This window comes from Copidosoma floridanum, unplaced genomic scaffold (assembly GCF_036245765.1).
Source record: "Copidosoma floridanum isolate Cflo_tuat_1 unplaced genomic scaffold, Cflo_Japanese_pri ptg000020l, whole genome shotgun sequence".
Classification (NCBI taxonomy): Eukaryota; Metazoa; Arthropoda; class Insecta; order Hymenoptera; family Encyrtidae; genus Copidosoma; species Copidosoma floridanum.
In genome coordinates, this window is record NW_028321897.1 from 18867659 (window position 1) to 18889183 (window position 21525).

At 35.2% G+C, this 21525-nt stretch overlaps 2 protein-coding genes and 1 pseudogene across 2 annotated transcripts; 1 reads left to right on the forward strand and 2 right to left on the reverse strand.

Moving 5' to 3' along the window:
* Positions 1-4287: 4287 nt before the first annotated feature.
* LOC149374400 (uncharacterized) lies at positions 4288-6636 on the forward strand (annotated as a pseudogene).
* A 5794-nt stretch (positions 6637-12430) lies between these two features.
* Positions 12431-15019, reverse strand: LOC106644926 (uncharacterized). The gene is made up of 7 exons (XM_089593691.1): positions 14832-15019; positions 14577-14729; positions 14280-14364; positions 13436-13672; positions 13178-13327; positions 12966-13106; positions 12431-12913 (listed from the first exon to the last, which is right to left on the reverse strand). The coding sequence occupies exons 1-7, from the start codon at positions 15017-15019 to the stop codon at positions 12431-12433; spliced, it is 1437 nt and encodes a 478-aa protein (XP_089449817.1).
* Positions 15020-15288: 269 nt separating this feature from the next.
* On the reverse strand, positions 15289-16065 carry LOC149374401 (uncharacterized). Its single transcript, XM_089593692.1, has 2 exons — positions 15919-16065; positions 15289-15813 (listed from the first exon to the last, which is right to left on the reverse strand). Exons 1-2 carry the CDS (start codon positions 16063-16065, stop codon positions 15289-15291), a joined length of 672 nt encoding a protein of 223 aa, XP_089449818.1.
* Positions 16066-21525: the final 5460 nt, after the last annotated feature.

The following is a 21525-nucleotide window of genomic DNA, read 5'->3' on the forward strand; positions in this document are numbered from 1 at the left end:
TTAGGGAAATAAGTCCAGGAAGCGAGTGAGTGAGACAAATACCTACAGATATACCAATGTACACTGAAGTAATTTATGATTTTTTTTTTACTTTATATGTTACTTGAGCTACATTTTCTAAGAGATTTTCAAACAAAAATAATACGTAACGTGAACAGAGTGCAAAGTAAAACTTTCAGCGACCGAAAGAGGCGCTTGTTGTACATTTGTGCACAAGTTGCGTATATGTTTTTTCTACCCTTGGGCGCAAACTGTGTCTGGATGGTATACATCGGTGACTTATGTGAGAAAAATTACCACTTCCAAATAAATTTATTTGCGAAATCAAAAGATTGATTCTAAAAACAAAATTCAGGCAAAAATATCAAAATTATTATCTGCGTTAAAAAAAAACGAGCTATTTATAGTTTATGAAAGACAGAAAACATGATTTATTTAAGAAATGTTTACACACACCAGCGTACATCCAAATATAATAATTCTTTTATTTTAATTTTAATACGTTTTCATAAGTGAATTTTGTTAATCTTATTCATGTTAAAAAACAGAAATGTAAAATTAGTTATAAATATAAAAATTAACTGAGAAAAAAGATTCAAAAACACCATTGAAATGGTGATGAATGAAATTATAATGAATATAAATGGCTTTAAATATCTTTTAAAGGTGAGTATCATATAAATACAAAGAATGTTGGAAATTAAAAAACTAACTACGAAGGTTTCTGGATTATAACTTGTCTAGAAAGCACACGTGCACATAATTAGTAGTTGTAAGAGTACAGTAAATCGAAGAAAAAGTTGGATAATTATTTCATTTTAAATATAGCTGTGTGTATCTCCAACTATCAATTAAAAAAAAAAAAAAAACATCTCTTAAGCCGTATGACACCTCGATGAAAGAGGAGTCGATACGTAGGTAATTATCAGTATAAAAATACCTTCTATGAAAGAATATTGTGCAAGAAGGTGGAGCAATTATCGTGGGAATGAGTATATGTACCTCCATTGATTGAAAAAAAAATAAATTCAAAGAAAAACAAATACAAACAAATATTAAAAAATGAAATTATACAAAAACAAAAAAAAACAATGAAAGTCAATCCTTATTAATAGTATCTAATAATCACAAAAAATTACTGTACAAATTTAGACAAAAATTAATAAATTTATTTAAATTTATTTAAATTATTTTTTATTCTTCAATTCTTTTTTTTTCATTAAATAATAACAATGTTTTATTTTTAATTTTTTATCATAATTGGAACAGATTTTTTAGGCCGTATGTGTAACAAAAATGTTATTAGAATTTATTTCAAATAGTGTAATGATCGCCATACACTTTTATATAATATAAATAAAGAATTACTGAGTACTTAAGCATCAGGAATGAACAAAGATAAAAAGGAATCTATTGTTGTATCATTTTCCTTATTTATTGATATAAGTTATATTCACACATGTTTAAACATTACAAGAAAATACTTTCTTCCCTCACTTTGTACTCAATGCAGGTTACTTTTCGTATTGTACCAAATAAACATGTACGCTTATGGCATGTAAATTTCAGCAAATAGTTAAAACTAAATTGTTTCAAATATTCCATGCATTTATCAGCAAAGTACAAGCTTTGTCTTTTTTTTCATATTTGACTTGTGTCATCTGATTACAAACTATTATAGATAAAACGAATATAAAAAAAATAATAATCAGAACATGAGAAACTCCTGCTCTTCTTGTTCTTCATTTGAATCAAGTTCAGGGAATTGCTCAGTTCTTATTACCCATTTTTTTGCTCCATGAATCGCTCGTCGTGCACAATCATTCATGCTTCTTAACTCATTGCTGTATAGAGGTTCCCTGTACTCATAATGATCTAAGTAGTAAATAAAATGCGCTTCTATGGCTCGTCTTTTTTTGGGTGTCAGCTCTTTTATATTACGAGTTTTCCTTCTTTTTTTTATGGACCTATTAGATAGATCCTTGTATCTCCAAGAGGCGTACATCAGTGTTATATAAAACACACTAGGTCTTACACTTTCATACGCCTTCTCTACGGCAGCTTTTTGGCTTTTATAGTATCCCGTATTAATTATTTTGGGAAATCCTTTGATACGCTAAATAGTGTCATTAGCTGTTAGTTTCATTGCCTTAGCCGCTGTAAATTGAGTAAGTACTTAGTGCAATCTACTGAACATCAATAATCCTAAAAAAATTTTTTAAACTATTGCGTTAAATTCTTATGTATAATTCAACTTTGTCATATTTCCCATTAGATAAAAAATTTATATTTTTTGATAGAATCTTTGACATAGAAATAAAAATGCTCGTTTAACAGACTTAAAACTACCAGGAATATAACTTGACATAATTGATAAAAACTATTTTATAACGATAATTGTAAATATAAATACAGTTTAATATTTATGACCAAGTATTCGATTTACGACCAAAAGCGCTGAATTTTGATTAATAAACTAGTTAACACATTTTTTCAAGTCTTAATAATGAAGTTTCCTAAAGATATTATTGAGATAGACTTTAGAAGTCTCCAAGATATCTACAAGAAGTTTTGAGAAAATGTGTTAACTGGGTATAACTCAAATGAGGTTCTATATATACTCATTAAAATTATCATGAAGAGTTGAGGCTGTAAAATTTAATTTTATTTATGTCATCCCATACCTTCTTGTTGTGTCCTAACTTCCTTATTCTCCTTTGATTGTTGTAATCTATCTTGCAGTTTCTCAATTACCTTATAAGCTTCCTTAAACGCTTCCTTTTTTCTTCAATCAATTGAACTTGTAAATCTATTTTTCAGCGTTTCGTTGGATTCAGTGTCAGAAAAATTTTCTATATTATACTGAAAGATAATAATTATTACGTAATGATATTTACTAAAAACTATTTTTTTAAGGTTATGAGTAAGTAAACAACATTTACAGGTGATGGAGGCTGATTATTGTTGTTAAAAGTTGTCGGAGATTTTCCACCATCACTGTGTTCGTGCGTGTTTGAACAGCTTTGAGTAGTGTCTGCATTTAAATCTATAGTATTTTGATACTGTTCTGCAATTTTTTTAGCAGCATCCGCTTCACTTCTCTTTTTGGATTTCTTCTTAATTTATTTACAATGTAAACAATTTACATGAGATACATCATCAAAAATAGAAGTTAAAAATACTTACTTTTTTTCTTGCTTTTGTTTTTTTTTTTCATTTTCATAAGTTACGTCCTCCAAGTCTTGATTAAAGTCTGACTCGTTGTATTGATGCCTGACGTAGTGTATCATGTGCAAAGTGGGTAAAAACCTAATAGCCTAACCAATAAAACTGATAGTAGGGGAACATTTCTCTTTAGCGCTGTAACGTTTCGCTGAGTATTTCCGCCGCATGTAGCAGTGGTTTTCTTTGGGTCTGTTTTTTTTTTTTTTTTTTTTTTTATAGTCCATCGATCGATAGGTTAGTCCGATTCTTCTAGAATGTATATCTGCATACTGTGGTGAATATAGGTGTACTTTTATAAGGAATTGGACCGACCGATCAACCGACCGACTAAAAAAAATACCCTCCATGTCTATGTATTCGGAACAATCAGAACAAATCCACAGATATCTTTGGCAATCTCGTGTAATACGTGCCTTTACAGCTCTATACATAGCCTTAACTGGAATTTAATATATGTTTCTTGTATCAACAGTGATATTTCAAATATTCAAAAAACCAGTATAAAATATTGTACGGTGCACAAAAAAATCATTTGTGATTAATCTACTATTTAACAAGTAGTTACAAGAATGGGTGATGAACTTTCTTATGAGTATAACAGATGGTTGGATTCCAATTCTAAAGCAAAACAACCTACTTCAAGTAAATATTATTCGAGAAAACGAGAGTATGATACATTAGTAAATGTAAGTTATAAAAAAATTTATTGTTGTTATTAATTCTATTGTGGCACATGTTCCTTGGTTCGACCATAAAATTTCCTTTTACTAACATCAATAGAGTGAACTTTCATGTTTCATCTAACTTCATCGGTGAAAATACCATACTGCTTAGATAACTTATGAATAAAGTACTTTCGATGTTTTGTAGAAAACTTTATTTGTTTCTAAATTATTAATGATGATAATTACTGGTACGAAAACTTGTTTATACACGCAGCTTATGGAAAAAAAAAATCATAACCTTGAATTAGCGCCCCTATTTAACGTTGTTCTATTTTGCTACAACTACATTATAATCTTTAAGGCACTAGGCATTTCATCAGCTGATTCCAGTTGCAATATGAGTAATGGTTATGAATCAAAGTCTGGTATTAAAACTACAGACAGCATAAAAGAATGCACAGATTTGTTTTACAACAAAGAAGTTTGTGATGCATCTCTTAGTATTGAAAACAATAATGAAGATAGAGTAGTGCATACAGACGATGAAGACAACAGTGATTGGATAAATGCTAATAATGCACATAATGCAAATAATAATTTACATTATAGTGATGATTCAACTGCTCTTAATGGCAAAAGTCTGTATCGAGATTGTGGAGCTACTACTAACGATTTTTCCAACAGTTCTAATAAAAGAGATGATAATGATGATATGGTGATAATGATAGTGATAACGGTGATGATGCTGATGGCACTGATGATGATGATGCATTGTATAATGAAGCAGAATGTCTATTTAAAAAAGAAAAAATTGAGCAAAATAACTTTAAAAAAAAAGTGCTTTCTTCATAAAAGGCTGCACAAAACGACTGACACAAGCAATGGAGAACTAATACTAATTTGCATGCTCCTAGCAGTGCGTCATTCGTTAACGTGGGAAGCATCGCTAGATATTTTTAACTTAATTAACAAGATATTTGACAAAGATATCATCAATTTAAGTAAGTACAAGCTTCTAAGTTTTTTTCCTGTAAAAAAGGATTGGTAAACATACCATGTATATTGTCCTTCTTGCAAGCACTATATAGGGACACGTTCCGAGTTATCATTAGTTGTAACATTCATCCCATGTGCTTTTACAGTACATGAAGTTACTAAAAGCACCTTTTTTTTAACGCTAAATTTAAAAAATCAACTAAAAAGTTCATTAGAAAATAATATCGTTCAGCCACATCTAACATGCAGAAACAGCCGTCAGAAAAAGAATATTAATAATATGAAAGATGTTCTTGATAGTGACTTATATAAAGGACTGTCTACAAAAGGAAATATTTCATCTGAAGATAATAATTTCCCTCATATTTTTAATACAGATGGTTGTAAAGCTGCTGATTCCAGTCCTCTTTCTGTGTGGCAAGTGGATATAAAAATAAATGAGTTACCTCCAGAAATCAGAGATAATTGTATATTTTGGCTGGACTGTGGGTTAATTTGGAAAAACCAGTTATGAATACGTTTCTACCACCTCTTATAAATGAATTTAAAACACTTTATCTTCAGAAGGAGTTGCCTGGATAAAAAACGGAAAACCTGTTAATTCTAAATCTATACATTTAGGATGTTGTGTGGACTCAGTTTGTCGATGTAACCTTTTAAATATGAAGCAATATAACGGTAAGAATGGTCACACATTTTGTTATCATCCTACGGAAAATGTTGAAGGAGTAAGAAGATACCCTGTGAAGAACAATTTTAATCTGCTAAGGACTCACGAGGAAATCATAAAGGATATGCTGGCTACGCAGTTACATAATCAGCAGACAGGAGAAATACAAATTCAGTTAATTTACGGAATTAAGGGGGTATCCGCATTAATAAACTTGAACCAATTCAATTTAGCTAATGGAATGTCACCTGACAGCATGCATTGTGTATTTCTTGGTGTTATTCACCAGTACACATAAGCTATTCTAAGTGTAGTTAGGCAACCATTCTATGTTGGATCTCCAAAAAATTCATCTGTCATTGATAAACGTCTTCTTTCAATAAAACTTCCTACATACATCCAAAAAATACCTAGATCAATAAAGCAAAGAGCTTCATGGAAAGCTTCCGAATGGCGTTCTTGGCTTTTGTACTTCTGCTTGATATGTTTAAATGGTATTTTGCCATCTAAATATTTTAATCATTTATCAAAACTAGTCAGTGGTATCAAAATTGTATTAAAAGATTCTATAAGTTATATTGAAGTAAAGAAGGCTAATCGGCTGTTGGTAGAGTTCGTCATGGACTTTGAAAAATAGTTTGGCAAAGACCAAATGACTTATAATGTCCATCTTTTGTTTTATATAGCTCGAAGTGTTCAAAATATCGGGCCACTTTATACACATGATGCATTTTGTTTCGAAAATGAAAATCGTCTTTTATTGCATATGAAAAAAAGCCCAAGCAATGTTGCAGTTTAAATCACCAATAGATATTTCTTTTATCGATCCATCCCAACATTTTCGACATATTTCTTTAAGGAGGCTTGGGCGTTTAGTGTCGTATCTATCGAGGGGCCCCTGTGGGGTACTTGTCATACAAATGATTCCTTGCATTACTTTTTTTAGAATAATATTGATTATACACATATAACAACGAAATAGCAATAATACGCGGAAAAGTCATCGGGGAAATCGATATTAAAGAAAATATTAGTTTTCCCGAGGTGCCGTGTGTAAAGTTGACGGCCCTGACACTATAATATTGACAACACCACACCTGGTATATTCTGCTGTTATATACCTATACTTGTGCTGGACTGCGGAATCTGTCGTCGTCGTGTATTATGCACTGTTGCAACTTTTACGGCACATGCGCTTTCACGGTACCTGATCAAAACAATCCTCACGTTCGACGTTTTCCTCGCTATTTTCTTAAAATCCTTTTTGTATCCCAAACAACAACAACAAATTTTAGATTAAAATATAAAAAACTGTTAGAAAGATTTATTGGCATGAAAATTTCCTTTATACCCAACCTGATCGCCAACATTCCTTTCGCTTTTTGGCTTGTCCTTTTTTGTTTTGTACAATTCTTTAGAGCTCGATAGAGATGAATTTTTTCGATCCGAAACACGTTGTCTTTTAAGTTACATTTTACTACTTTCAATCATCGTAGAGAGGTCATACAGGGCTCATTTTTTTCGTTATGACGTCTACTTTTCAATAAAATAATAAAACAATACAGCTTCTATTTAAAAACATGTCTAAAAATTGAAAAATTTAAAAAATTTAATTTTCCGAAAACAAATTTTTGGTTATTGTTAATAATTTGTTATAAATAAAAAAAAAATTTTAAACTAATAAAACCATTAAATTGCACAAGAAAATCACAAAAAAACATATGTTTAACGGTATAAATACATTTTTCATTTTTGTACAGTACTGCTATAAATATTGTAGTAGCATATTTCGTGTAGTTGAAAGATGTCATGTAAGTACACACAATGCCATTGACTTTTACTTTAATAAGAAAAGTCTCTTATTTCTCGCGATGAAAATAATTAAATCAATTATTTTTTACATATTTTAATAAATAAATCGTCTTATAATGAATTTTTGTAAAAAATTATTTGTAACATGCTTTTAAATCATTAAATGATTTTTTAAAAATGAATTCCAAATCTAATTTAACTTGCACTGAATTTATAATTGAAATTTATATCAACAAAATAGATTGTTAACAATACTACCTAAATTTGATAATAAAACTACTGTCTTCTTGCTCCTTTGCCATAATTAAGGAAATTTAAATGAAAAAACTTGGAATCTTGGAGCATGGCTATTTAATTAAATTTATTTATTTCAATTTCCTCAATACTACTACTTTTAAAAATAATAATAATAAAAAAAAAATGGAGGTAAATGACAATAATGAAAAACTTAATTTTAATCAAGTTGATTTTTTAATGAAATATGCTCAAGTACTGATAAATATCATACATTTACCCTTTATATACATAAACATTATACATTTAGTATGCGATTTATTATATATTCCATTATGAATGCATTATGCACACTAAACCAATTTTTGTCTTTTCGCTAATTGTAAGTTTGGCTGATCATCATCGATTAATTGCTCGTCGAAATATGTGACTTTCTTATTATCTTCAATCGTTTCTTCATCAAATTTCTCTGGAAACTTTTCCATAGCAAGATTTTCTAAGTTGAAGATAATACTTGGTTGTTCAATTTCATCAGGATTATCAGAAATTTCATCAAAATCACTTAAATCTTTTGAAACATTTTCAACGTTTGAACAACTTTCAGAACCATGGCATTTTGTGCATAACTCTGTGCATCGTGCATCGTTTGAATGCAAACGTTATAGTCTCCATAAGCAGAGTTAATATAAACAAATACAACTTTATAAATAATATTGTAAAGTCATTTTGACGAATAAAAAAATAAAAATGAAAATAATTGATTAAATAAAGACCCAAAACTCTCATTAGTTTAGCATTTACCCTTTATTACAAGAAATTATATTTTATAAAAATAACAATATTTCACTATCAATATTTAAAAAAAATTTAAACACAACTTCAAAAGTAAAAAAAAAAGTTGACTTACGTTTTCACTTTACATCAATGTTTAATTTTCGAGAACAGGAACTTCACCTGAGGTTTATTTTTATCACATATAACTATTCGAAATCAAGCGAAAGGAAAACAAAATTAATCACTTAATTTAAATTTCAATTAACCAAACAAAAACTATGTTTTTATTGAATAAAGAACTCAATATAAATGTACTTTCTTTGCTGACTGTACATAGACTACTGAGCCACGTGCTCCGATCTGAGTACACGTCCTTCTGCTTCGTTTTGCCTGTGCGTCCTTTTCTCTCTCGCTCTTTCGTTTTCTCTTTCTATTTCTTCTTCTCTTTCCCTCTCTCTCATTTTCTTTCTCTCCATCTGTCCACGTCCTTCTTCTACAGATGTAACACCTGTTCCAGTCCCCTACATATAACAGTATATATGCTCCAAAACAAATTAGAGGTTCCTTCCAAAAACATATTCAACTATCTTTACTCCAAAACATTTTATAAAATTTATTTTAAAACTTACCTAACATTGTGTAGTTTTAATATTTGGCTTTGATTTATATTAAAATTTCTATTGATATAATAAAATGTACAATAAATATAAAATTCAATGCAAGATCAATTCCTTTTAAAAAATCATTCAATTATTTAAAAGCATGTTTTAAATAATTTTGTACAGAAAATAAACTATAAGACGATTAATTTATTAAAATATGTAAAAAGTAATTGAATTAATTAATTTCATCGTGAAAAATGAGGAACTTTTCTTACTAAAGGAAAAGTCGATCGCATTGTATGTACTTACCAGACATCTTTCAACTACACGGAATATGCTATTACGATGTTTATAGCAGTATTGTACAAAAATAAAAAATAGAATTTGATAGTAAAACATATTTTTCTACGTGTTTTTTCCCATATAATTAATTGGTCTTATTAGTTTTTAAAAATTTTTTTATTTGTAACAAATTATTAACAATAACCAAAAAATTTGTTCTTCCAAAATTGAATTTTTTATATTTTTTAATTTTTAGACATATTTTTAAATAGAAGCTGTATTGTTTTATTATTTTATAGAAAAGTAGACGTCATAACGAAAAAAATGAGCCTTGTATGACCTCTCTACGATGATTGTAAGTAGTAAAATGTAACTTTGAAAACAACGTGTTTCGGACCGAAAAAAATGAATCTTTCAAACAGTTTTTAATATTTTAATCTAAAATTTTTTTTTTTGTAAGGGACATAAAAAGCAGTACTTTCAGCAAGTTTAATTGAAAAATATTTATTTTTAAGAAATTGACAAGTAAAAAACAAAAAAAAAATTTTATTTAATTTTTTGCATTTTTTTTTAAATTTTGAGGTTATATTAAGAAATGACTAATACAAAAGCTGTAGATTTTTGCAAGATCTACAACTTTTGTTTTTAACATTTTTCAGTAGGACATCAAATTTTGCGTGAAATTGCAAAAAACACGGGATGTATCCATTTTCACCCCTTTTCAACCCCTAAAATCATCCCTGAATTTTCTTGGGCATATAACACATTGTCCTTATGTTGACCTTAACGCTTTTAACCATTTAAAAACGTAGGTTTCTGGTAACATCTTTTTGTTCTCCATATTCAACGTGCCTGGACTAGTAATCGACTAGTAGGTAAAAAAATACATAGTACTAAACCCTATTCAACATATATCAACGCTAAATAAACATTAAAATCAATCATTTTAAGTTCATTGATAATCCTGTGATGATTTATGTTGAATTAATACTGATAAGGCGTTGAATCAACATGGACTTATGATCAACTGAATAACATTAGTTATAAGCTCTAAAAAAAGTTTATGTGAATTGCAATTTAACTACAAGAATAACATGGAACGATTATTATTTTGAAGTTAAGTGTACTAACATCAATTCAATAATCGTAGACACAATATTCAATTAACATTGATTCATCAAGGTATCAACGAAAAATCAACGATGGAATTTATGATTTATTTATTTTAGCATTGATATTTTCAGAAGAAAATGCATCGAACAATTCTCAATTCCATGATAATCATACACTACTTAATTAAATTACTCTAGTGGATAAACAAATATTTTGATAAATTGTACAAAAAGCTAAAGAAAAACAAAAAATAACTAAAAAAAAAACAAAATCAAAAATATTTTGATAGTTCTAAAATAAGTTTTTAAATTCATACAGTAATTTTTTAAAAGTACTTTTTTTTTTCTTCAAGCTTCTTTTTTTTTGAGGGGATTGAAAATAACTTACGCCCAGGTATTTAATGAGTTAACGATAATAAGCAATATATTGCGGCACAATACATTAAAAAAATATGTAGGCTGGACAGTACAAGACTGCTCTTTCATCGAATCTTTCGGTGATTTCAGAACAACTTCCTACTGCCTACGCAGATTACATCTGTAACATCACGCACACATCCATCACATACGATCTCACACTTATTTCTAATCCATATGTAATAAACAAAATATAATTGTACATAGGAAACTAAGGAAAACCATCCTGTAGTATACTACATCTTTCTTTACTACTCACAGAGGAATTCATCTAAATATTATATTTGCTTCTATACACATATTTTAATATTTATAAACAGATTTTTTTTTAAGTATCAAAAGATTTATAATTAGAATCAATACAAAAAGTTTCACAAGTTTCTCGTTGTGAAAATACAATTTTGTAAATACATTTGGGAGTCTTGGGTTAAGACTCAATAATTTGAGAGTCTTGCGCGAGTACGTGGGCGAGGATTCGAGTAATAAGGGTGTGTACGCACAAGTATGTTTAATATCACTTTAATGCTACAACATTGAGCTAATTGTACATAACCTAATGAAGAAGTACTTAATGTAAATGTTACTTGGATTAATGTTAATAATTATACATGGCTTTTCTTGAGCACGCACTCTTGGCCAGACAGAACGTACAGGCCGTCAGGCTTGGCAGCGTCCCACGCGCAGACAGACCTTGGTCCCTTTTCTTCTGGACTCCTTCTCCGGCTTTTTCCCTCGCCTCAGCTGTGGTAGTAAAGAGAGCGCCTAAGAGCAAGCAGGACGGTCGTGGTACCGAGGTGATCAAGCGTGGCATCGTTTCCCGTACACCAGCGCGTGCGAGAGAGAAAGAGCTTGACTGAACTAGTCAAGGTCCTCCCTCGGCACCAGCGCTTGCATGCGACGATGGCATATCGTCGGCGGGCTGGGCTGAGACGCTACAACCACTTCCCCTCCAGTGACCTTTGCAAGAAACGGAGGGATTGTAACATGTTTATGTGCGTCTTTTATGTGCACTGAAGATTCCAGGCTGGTGGCTTCTGGTGGTGAATCCGAAGCTGGAGGCTGTTGTTGTGCATGTTGTTGATGTTGGTTTTGTTGAGGTAATTCTGTTGCTGGAGGCTGCTGTTGGGTAGTCAGGTTCGCATAGCCAGGCTCCGTGGGTTCAATATATGCAGGCTTCAGCTGGTCGACCGACACTACCTTCTCCGCTCCATTAATTTCGATTACATATGCCATGTTTTGTGTACGCTTGATGACTTGATGTGGACCTGTGCATGGCAGTTCAAGCGGCTTTTTAATACTGTCCACTCTTTTAAATACATGCGAGCACTTCTCCACGTTTTTGTGCACGTAAGGGTGTGCTGTTGGGTGTCTTGACGCTGGTACAGGATGGATAGCCCTGAAAAGTCTGCGAAAGCTGGAGACGAAGCTGGACTTGTCCACCTGGATTAATTCAGACACGAAAAACTCGCCTGGTATGCGCAGAGTGGTGCCGTAGATCATTTCTGCTGGTGAGGCCTCGAGATCCTCCTTAAAAGCCGTTCTTAATCCCAGCATGACTGTGAGAAGGCAATCTAACCAGGATGGTGGGCAGCACCTGAGGGTAGCCTTCAAGGTGCGATGGAGCCTCTCCACCATGTCGTTTTACTGTGGGTGGTACGAGGTCGTGCATATCAGTTGTGCACCTATGGCTTTGGCGAGTCCAATAAAGAGCTCCAACTCAAATTGCGCCCCCCGGTTGGACGTGATGTAGAGTGGAGTGCGGTACAAACTGACCCAGTTATCCAGGAATGCCTTTGCCACTGTAGTTGCTTGCACGTTTAGCAAAGGGACTGCCACGGGCCATCTCGTAAATATGTCGATGACTGTTAAACAGTACTGCATTCCTGCGACGAGAGGTAGTTTGATTAAACCCACATGGACATGCTCGAACCGATTATCAGGCTCTGTAAATCGTCCGAGTGCTACTTGATTGTGACGGCCATCTTTGAATAGTTGGCAGGCTTCGCAGGAGTGAGCCCAAGCGATGGTGTCCTTGCGTAGGCCAGGCCAGACGACCTTGCGTGTCAGGGTCCTTGCCGTCACTCTGCCACCTGGGTGTGCGAGGCCGTGGACAACATTAAAAGCCTGTCAGCGAAAAAGCGGCTGGAAGGTACGGCCGAACGACGCTATCCTTAACGTCACAGAAAATATCTTGCCTATCCATCCTGAGCTGCATCAGCTGCAGAGCTAAATTTTTGAGCGTTTCCAACTCAGCGTCGGTGGCCTGGGCCTCGGCAATGGTGGTTGTGTCCAGGAAGCTCGACAAAAAAATTTTTTCCTGTCATACGTGCTGTATCGGCGTTGTATGTCCGTCAGCTTCAAAGAGAAAAATCCCAGAGGACGCCAGACGCAATTCCGCTGTTGCTGCTCCAGTGCCGCCCAAACTACAGTATCCAACGCGTCCATTCTGAGCGCCAACGGCGCTTTTGGGCGATAAAACGTTGTACACGCGGCATTTGCTATGCTGTCCTTGCATTTTTGAAAGGCCGCATCAGCTTCCTGTGTCCAAGATAGATTGGTCTTCTTAGAAAGACCTTTGAGAAGGTCATGGAGCAGCGCTTGTAACTCGGCAGCATATGGCGTACAACGCCTGTACTAATTGATGACACCGAGGAAACGGCACAACTTGGATGTCGTGTCCAGCTTGGAAAAAGCCTCAATGGCTTCTACTTTTGTAGCCGGCGGCTCGAAACCTTCCCTGGAGACTTCATAGCCGAGGTAGACGACCTGCGGTTGCCCTCTGGAGCATTTTTTTGGATTCACGTGTAGTTTAGCTTCCCGCAGGGTTTCCATCAGCTGTCGCAAGTGGTCCAGGTGTTGCTTGTGGTCCTTGGATACAATACCCTACTGAAAAATATTTTGTAATTACACTTGTCAAGCCATTTGTAGTGCTACTTGGAATTCCACTTGGAATTACACATAGGGTTTTGGAATATAAATTCCCAGTGAAATGCCAAATGTTATTCCAAGTAGAATTACAACTAACAATTAGAAATGAATTTTTTTTTTTTTAAAATAGTTTAAAATAGAATCGTACGCAGCGTAATGACCATAATTTTTGTGACCATCCGTATAGTAACACCAAAACAAATCAGTTCATTTTGAGAAAACTTGAAAAAAAATAGAAAATTCTATTTTCTCTAAGTTCGTAAAAAATACTTTAATCGCCCTGTTTTGGTGTTATTATACGGATGATAACTACTGTAATGAGCATTACGCTGTGCACGATTCTATTATAAACTATTTAAAAAAGAAAAAAAAATTAATCTCCAATCGTTATTTGTAATTCCACTTGGAATTACACTTAGAATTCTACTTGGAATTTCCATTCTAAAACCCTATGTGTAATTCCAAGTGGAATTACAAATGGCTTTACAAGTATAATTACAAATGTAATTACAAATGTAACTACAAAATGCTTTTCACTAGGGTAAAAATATCGTCGACGTACCCTTTTGTGAAGGGCAGCTTGCGCAAAACATGGTCCATCGTTCCCTGCATCTATTGTGCAGCATTTCTGAGGCCCAGAGAAGTACCTAAAAATTCGAACAAGCCAAATGGTGTGGTCACTGCTGTTTTCTCAACATCCTCTTTAGCTATTGGAATTTTATAAAATGCTTTGAGCAAATCGATCGTAGAAAAAATTTCGCCTTCACTTTCTTGCAGCAAATCTTCAATTACTGGCAGCGGGTACCGATCCGGAATGGTGATAGCGTTCAGACGGCGATAGTCGCCGGTAACGCGCTACGTGCCATCCTTCTTGGGCACCATGTGAAGCGGGCTATCCCACTGGCCTGAAGACGGCTGAACTATGCCCTTATCTAGCAGCTCAGCAAATGTCTTTTTAGCCACGGCCAGTCTATCGCCGATCAACCTGCGGGGGCGCTCAAAGACGGGTGGCCTGGTGGTAGAGATGGTATGTTTGACTGGCTAACCAGGTACTTGTATTGGGCTGGTGTTGGGGCTGAAAACATCGGCGAATTCCTTAAACAGGGTGGCATACTCATGTGCCAACACGCTGTCGTTGGTTGGTAGAATGAACGCTATGGTCGACACGGAGTGCAGCTGTGCCGGTGCGAATGTTCCATGACTCGTCAGTCCTGTTGTTGAGTCTATGAGACCGCCGCTCTCTAAGTCCACCAAGAGGCCATACTTCAAAAGAAAGTCCGCGCCTAATGGCATGCGGAACATCTGCAATGATGGTGTCACAGATGTAGTTTCGCCTCATGCCAAGGTTTAGCGAGAGCTGTTTGCGGCCGAAGGTGCTGATGGGCGTTGTGTTGGCTGCATGCAAAACAAAACTCTGCGGTTCGAGGCTCTCCTTGACCGAGTGTAGTAGCAGAACTAAAACAACAGAGCTGGTGTCTACGAGGAAGGTGATATTGCTTCGCCTATTGCGGATGTGCAGACGTTTGTCTAGATGAGGCCCTGCCTCCGACACCTGCGGCGGAGGGGGGGGCCTATTGGTTTCCCTGCTGTTCCGAGTCGTCCGAGTACGTGCAGGACTGCTCGCAGTTACGCGCCTTGGCTCCAAACTTCCTGTGATACCAACACCACTCCTGGTTTGGAGTGGCTGACCGGCTGCGTCCGCGGTTTCTGCGCTGTAATCGTGCACGCGAGTGGCTGCGCCCCTGACGTCCGGCTTGTTGGATGTTGCTTGGGCGGACTCTAAGGGCCAGCTGAGACAAGGCGGCCTCCACCGCTCTTAGGCGCTCGACAAACCCGCTCCCGGAGGGCGATCTGCTCACTGCCATGACGCCTCCAATGCTGTTGGCCACGATTTCATCCGCCGTTGAAAGAAGCTCGTCCGTGTTATTTGACTTGAAAATCTTTAACAGGTTTTGAGCATTTAACGGGAGCAGTGATTTCCATTTGACCAGCAGGGCGTCGTCCTGCATGTGAGAGCCCGCAAGGGACTTCATCTTGCGCCAGAGCTGTGACGGCTTCATGTCCCCCAGCTCCAAGTTCGTAAGGTGGTTGTGTAGCTTTGTTTCGTCGGAGTCTGTGGTCCGTTTAAGTATTTGCTCCTTCAACGACTTGTATTTATCCGCATCCAGTGGGTGCTCCAGCAGGTAAGCCACCTATCTCACTATCTGGTTGTCCAACATGCCAAGCACCTGGTAGAACTTTTGGGCGTCGTCTGTTACGCCGTTGGCAGCGAAAATGCCTTCTATTTGAATAAACCAGATGTGTGGCTGGTCGCGCCAGAAGGGCAGCATGCTGAGCTTGTTGCTCATCTCTGCTTCGTTTTGTTGGGTCTGCTGGATCAGAAATTATCAGATTATCTTGTATATGCGGGGGGGGCGGTATTTTGGGCCTCTCCCCCCTCGTGCGTGTTGTTCTCTAACACCTTCTACGGCGTGCCGAAGATGTATGGGACAGCCTGAGTTCCAAAGCCATGGAGGGGCCCTCCCGGCGCCGGAGAAAACGGTAGCAGGTCGAAACCGGCAAGGTCTTCCTCATCCCGATAAATGTCGGGGTGCCACACTGTGATGTCGGTTGACAGTGGAGGCACTCGGGACGTATGGTGGACCTGAGAAGGCAATGCCACCACGAGTGCGTTATCCGACTCGACCAGAGGAGACTGCTCACTTCCAGGCCTAGTTAACCCGCGGCCGCGTGAACGCCCTAACCCTAGACTTCGGGTTTCCACTGGCATGTGCCGGCTTCAACTCACACACGGAAAAAAGAGCCTTTTGTTTGAGGTTATGTCACTCACCACGCTATGCACTGTCTCACTCTCGAGGGAAATTCACGCTCGAAGAGGATAAGGTCACATCTACATGAGGAAAAGTCACTGTGCACAATAAAAAATTGTACAAACAATTATTTATTTTCTGTAAAAGTAACAAATTAAGTATATAGAAATGAATATTCAGTAATGAATTGGAAAGGTGCTTTACGGAAGTATAATAATTTTCAAGTTTTTTGAAAAAACGTTTTAAAAAAAATTATTTCATTTGGTAAATTTTTTAGTTATTTAAATTATAACTCATCAAAATAAAAAAATAAACATTTTCTAAAAATTTACGTAAAAAATAAGTTACGAACTACAAAATAACACACAGGAATCCAATTTCATATAAGGGCCTTGACTCGTACGCAGAAGGTCTGGGGGTTCTAATCAAGATTTGTTAAAAGGACAAGAAATAAAATTCATAAGATTCAAATCGTGTGGTGTGGTGATGTGATGAAGTGTCAGGTGGTGTGGAGAAAATCGGAGTTATGTCACGGGGTACGAGGATGATGGGGGGAGAATCAAGCAAAATCCACTTCCGTCACACTTTTTTTCAAGATAAAAATGTGTGCTGTTTCATAAAATTCAGATTATCAAAATGACGATCGATTGTGTAAAAATTTGATATAAATAAGAGAGCTTGTACAATTTTCTTTGAAAAAGAAAATTATAATCATGATTATTACGCGTGCTATAGATTTTCCAGCAAAAAATGTGTTTAACATTTTGCAAAAAATTAGAATTTAATGGGAGCCCCAAGGGCCCATTTCGTTAATAAGGGAAAAACTAAAATTTTCTTCTTAAAATTAACCCAACAAAAACATCCTACGGAAATAAAGCACCCCTTCGCACCACCATAGGCCCCTGCTCACATTCAAAGTAGCCCCCTGGCTCCTGTCTTGCCACTTCTCCGATACCGTTTATTGTAGTAGTTAAAATAGAATCATCAATCATAATTTATGACAACATGATAAAAATACCAAACAAAACATACTAAAATTATCATTTGAATTATCACTTCATTATCATGATACATTTATCTTATTTCTAGAAATTGACATTGGTGTTAATAATTTTTTTACTATTTTGTAAATAATGAAATACTTCAAGCAACAGCAAGATTTGTATGGATACTCTTCGTGAAAAAAATACTCTGAAAAGTGTAATGTGGAAAATAAAATTTTTCGTTCGATCATGTGTAAACAGCAATCTCATTAGATTAAGAATTTTCTGTGGCTGCTTACTAGAAAAAAAAATTTCAATTTTTAATACTTACGAAAAATTTCACTACATTTTTAATGGTTGACTAGTTTTTATAATTATTTTATGTACATATATTATAAAGATTCACACATCTTGAATGCAATACATAAGGTTGACAGTAAGAAAATAATAATATTTCATGCGAATATCATAATTTATCAAAATTTTGACCTTGTGATTTATAAAGTGTCATGGAAAGAACTAAAACCAAAGGAAATTATTTCCTGTACGAACGATAAAAGTAGATTAATACTTGTATTTGATGTAATCCTTAGTACCTATGAAGACTTTGTTGCCCGCGATTATTTAATACTCACTATTACTGCTTCAAGGTTACATTGAAATAATTTAATCCTGCGAAGTCTTGTTTTATCGCACAAACCATTGAGTAATAAACTTAAGTTTTCTTATTAACATAATAACTGCACCCTTTTTTAAACTTCAAGCATGTGGTTGTGAGCCTTAATGTATAATACTGAGAGCTACGATTAAAAAATTTATATCTACATTAGCATAATGTGTGCGTTCACTACCTTGATATTTTTCATAATCTATTTTGTAATAAGTTAGAATTTCGTTCTTTAAAATGTAAGATAATCAATTATGAACAAAAGTTACCTAACTAAGGTCGTGAGTCACCATGCCATATTGATATTTATACATTTTCTTACAAATATGATCAAATTCTCATTTCCAAGAAATATCAAATAATTGTATAAGTCAATAAGCAAATATCCCAAAAACCTTTTTATTTTAATATAGTAATAGTAAATTCAGTAAACTTGTTTGGACAGTTTTTTGTACAAACATTTTGATGGCAGGTAGGACAAGGACAATATTTGTTGTTATAATCGGCCTTTTGGGAGGTAGGCAGCTTTGAACAGAGCGGGAGAGTTGAGAGTGGCTGATGTCGTCTTTGAAGATATCGATCAACGGTCGAGATCGAGCAGCAATAAGCACCCTGTGCTAGAGACTCTATGCGTGGAAAAGTGGTGCACATCGTCCCACTGTTATGAGTGGCCTATTGGATGGAAACGGTTTAGAATAGCGAGGGAGAGTCAGAGTGGGCGATAATTCTCTCTGAGGGTATCGAATAGGCCGTAGAGATGAATCAACGGTGAAAACCGATTCTTCCAGTAGTTGGTCAACAGTGCCACGTAGTGCAGATAATGATGGCGAGAGTGGATAGAATAAGAATCATTTCCCATATTCTCATGGTCTCTCAACAGCATTTTACAGCTCCCCTTAAACCCCCTACAATACAAGACAAAATTTTTTTTACTTTTCTGTGAATTCATCCCAACAAAATTTGTGTAAATCCCCTTCCAATGCCTCCTACTACTCATCCACAGCCTCCTAGGTGCATAAAGTAACCCCCCACAACCCCCTCACTACTCTACCACAAAAACTTAGAATATTTAAAAAAAAATTATAATCCTGTTTTAATGAAAATATGTTGAAGAAAAATACATATGGGCTTATTTTCGCACCACACAGCCCTTATCCACATCTTTCCACAAAATCTTAGTATGTACTATAAAGATGTTTTATCATAGGGTTAATAGGAATACTTACCCCACAGCACCTCAACACCCCTACACTCACTTATAATTTCTTGTAAGATAATTTATGATAGGGACAAGAGGGGCTAGTGCATTACCCCCCTTTATAAAAAAATTAGAATTTCTCTTAGACATCTATTATTTTTATATTTGTCGACACCTCACTTCCACTGTACAATAACTTCAACTTGTATTTCTTCTGTTTCATTAGTTTTTGTCTAAATAACAATGAATTTGATTTTTAATAAAATCTTTCCAAACGAAGGTATTTGACAAGGTAGAAAGTCTCAATGATATATCGAACTACATAACGTTTGGATCCCTTTATATAGTACGTATAGTATTTTTAATTAATTTCACATAACTTTCTATCAATAGTGAAGACGCGCAGAGCCTGCAAAAACCATCTTGAAATAAATTTGAAAATTGATACGTCGAAAGTACTGCTAAAATTATAAAAACTATTATATATTGATATTTTATCTTGAAAATATGATACGTATTATGGTAATAAAGTCAAGATTGCCATAGTAATTTGGTAAACTGGCATGCATTTTCAATTGCATGCATTTAATAAATCGATTTATTACATCTCCCTTAATCAATTGTTTATTTGTTTACAGAAATAACATCAATCAAGACACTGTACTCGATATTTTAAACATCATTTTGTTTGCGGTTGTATGTGTGCAAATTATGTTGCACTCATACATGCATACGGACTTTTCTCCATGCCAATCAAGTTTACTCTAGTTCTAAAATTCATACTTGGTGCCACTAAGATAGAGCACGGAGAGTATTCAAAGGACCTGAAATCACATGACTTATATTTTAAGACTAAAGATAAAATAGTAATATTAAATCACACAACTTTTGTTTTAAGACAAAGTATTGGAGGTTGGCTAACCACACAGAGGTGCGAAGCCCTACTAGTATACATAATAATGTTCAGAAAAGGTGACTTGTGCAGACTCTAGGTGTTTTAAAGACGTATGTTAGTAACACGGTAGGATTATGCAGCCGACCATATAATTTCTAATTTTTCTGCATAATTACCCTACCTCCCATGCATATGATTGCCAACATAAGTCACCTTTTCTAAACACACATACACACACACACACACTCGCGCGCGCCCATACATATTCACATACATACACAGCATGATATGTAACGGTGGCATTTCCCGAGAACCGCGTGTAGAGCGATTTTATCTGACGCGAACCCCGTTGGAATTAATTTTTTAGGGCAAATAGCTTTTAAATGGGAGCCGATTGAAAATACGTTCCAAACTACCCCTAAATGGGGTTGGAAAGCTATAGCGTGCCCGCATGAACTCGCAACGTTGCCATATTGTTATTGGAGCTTAGTCAGTAAGCAGTGAGAACTATATCCATGTGCGCACGCAAGAGCGTCAGCTACTGCTAGTAACTTGAAGGTTGGATATAAAAATTTTCATACCTTAAGGTAAATATTGTCTGCTCCTTATGTTGTCAGTTGTTTATCCACGCGCTTACTGTCTTTCTCACTCTCATGTAGGACAAAAACATCTTTTAATTTTTATACTTATCTAAGTACCCAAGGAAGTACCCGACTGTATTGTACTTGGCGGGAACTTGGCGGGTACTTTCCGGGCACTTACTCGGGTACTTCCCGGGCACTTGGCGGGTACTTCCCAAGCACTTGGCAGGTACTTCCCGGGTACTTGGCGGGTACTTCCCGGGTACTTAATGGGTACTTCCCGGGCACTTCCTGGGTACTGGATTATTGCAATTTATGAATGGACTCGTTCTAAATCGTGTACATACGACATATTCGGGAACGTAAGCAAGACATACCTAACAACAATATTTTTGACCGACAGGTCGACTATTTTTGCAAAAATACTGTCGTGTAGAGTGAAAAAATCCCTACTGATATGGTATTATTACTTTCATTCGAGGTAACATTACTCAAGTATAAAAATTTAAAGATGTTTTTGTCCTACATGAGAGTGAGAAAGACAGTAAGCGCGTGGATAAACAACTGACAACATAAGGAGCAGACAATATTTACCTTAAGGTATAAAAATTTTTATATCCAACCTTCAAGTTACCAGCAGTAGCTGACGCTCTTGCGTGCGCACATGGATATAG

Bases quoted from the DNA above. Each gene is read 5' to 3' on its own strand.
- LOC106644926 (XM_089593691.1), bottom strand. From the start codon at position 15,019: ATGTTCCGCATGCCATTAGGCGCGGACTTTCTTTTGAAGTATGGCCTC. The intron at 13,673-14,279 runs GTACGTCGACGA...ATTTTTCAGTAG, and splicing joins AAGCTGCCCTTCACAAAAGG to GGTATTGTATCCAAGGACCA. The intron at 13,328-13,435 runs GTCATCAATTAG...TCTTGGACACAG, and splicing joins AGTTGTGCCGTTTCCTCGGT to GAAGCTGATGCGGCCTTTCA.
- LOC149374401 (XM_089593692.1), bottom strand. From the start codon at position 16,065: ATGAGCAACAAGCTCAGCATGCTGCCCTTCTGGCGCGACCAGCCACAC. The intron at 15,814-15,918 runs GTGAGATAGGTG...GACGAAACAAAG, and splicing joins GCATGTTGGACAACCAGATA to CTACACAACCACCTTACGAA.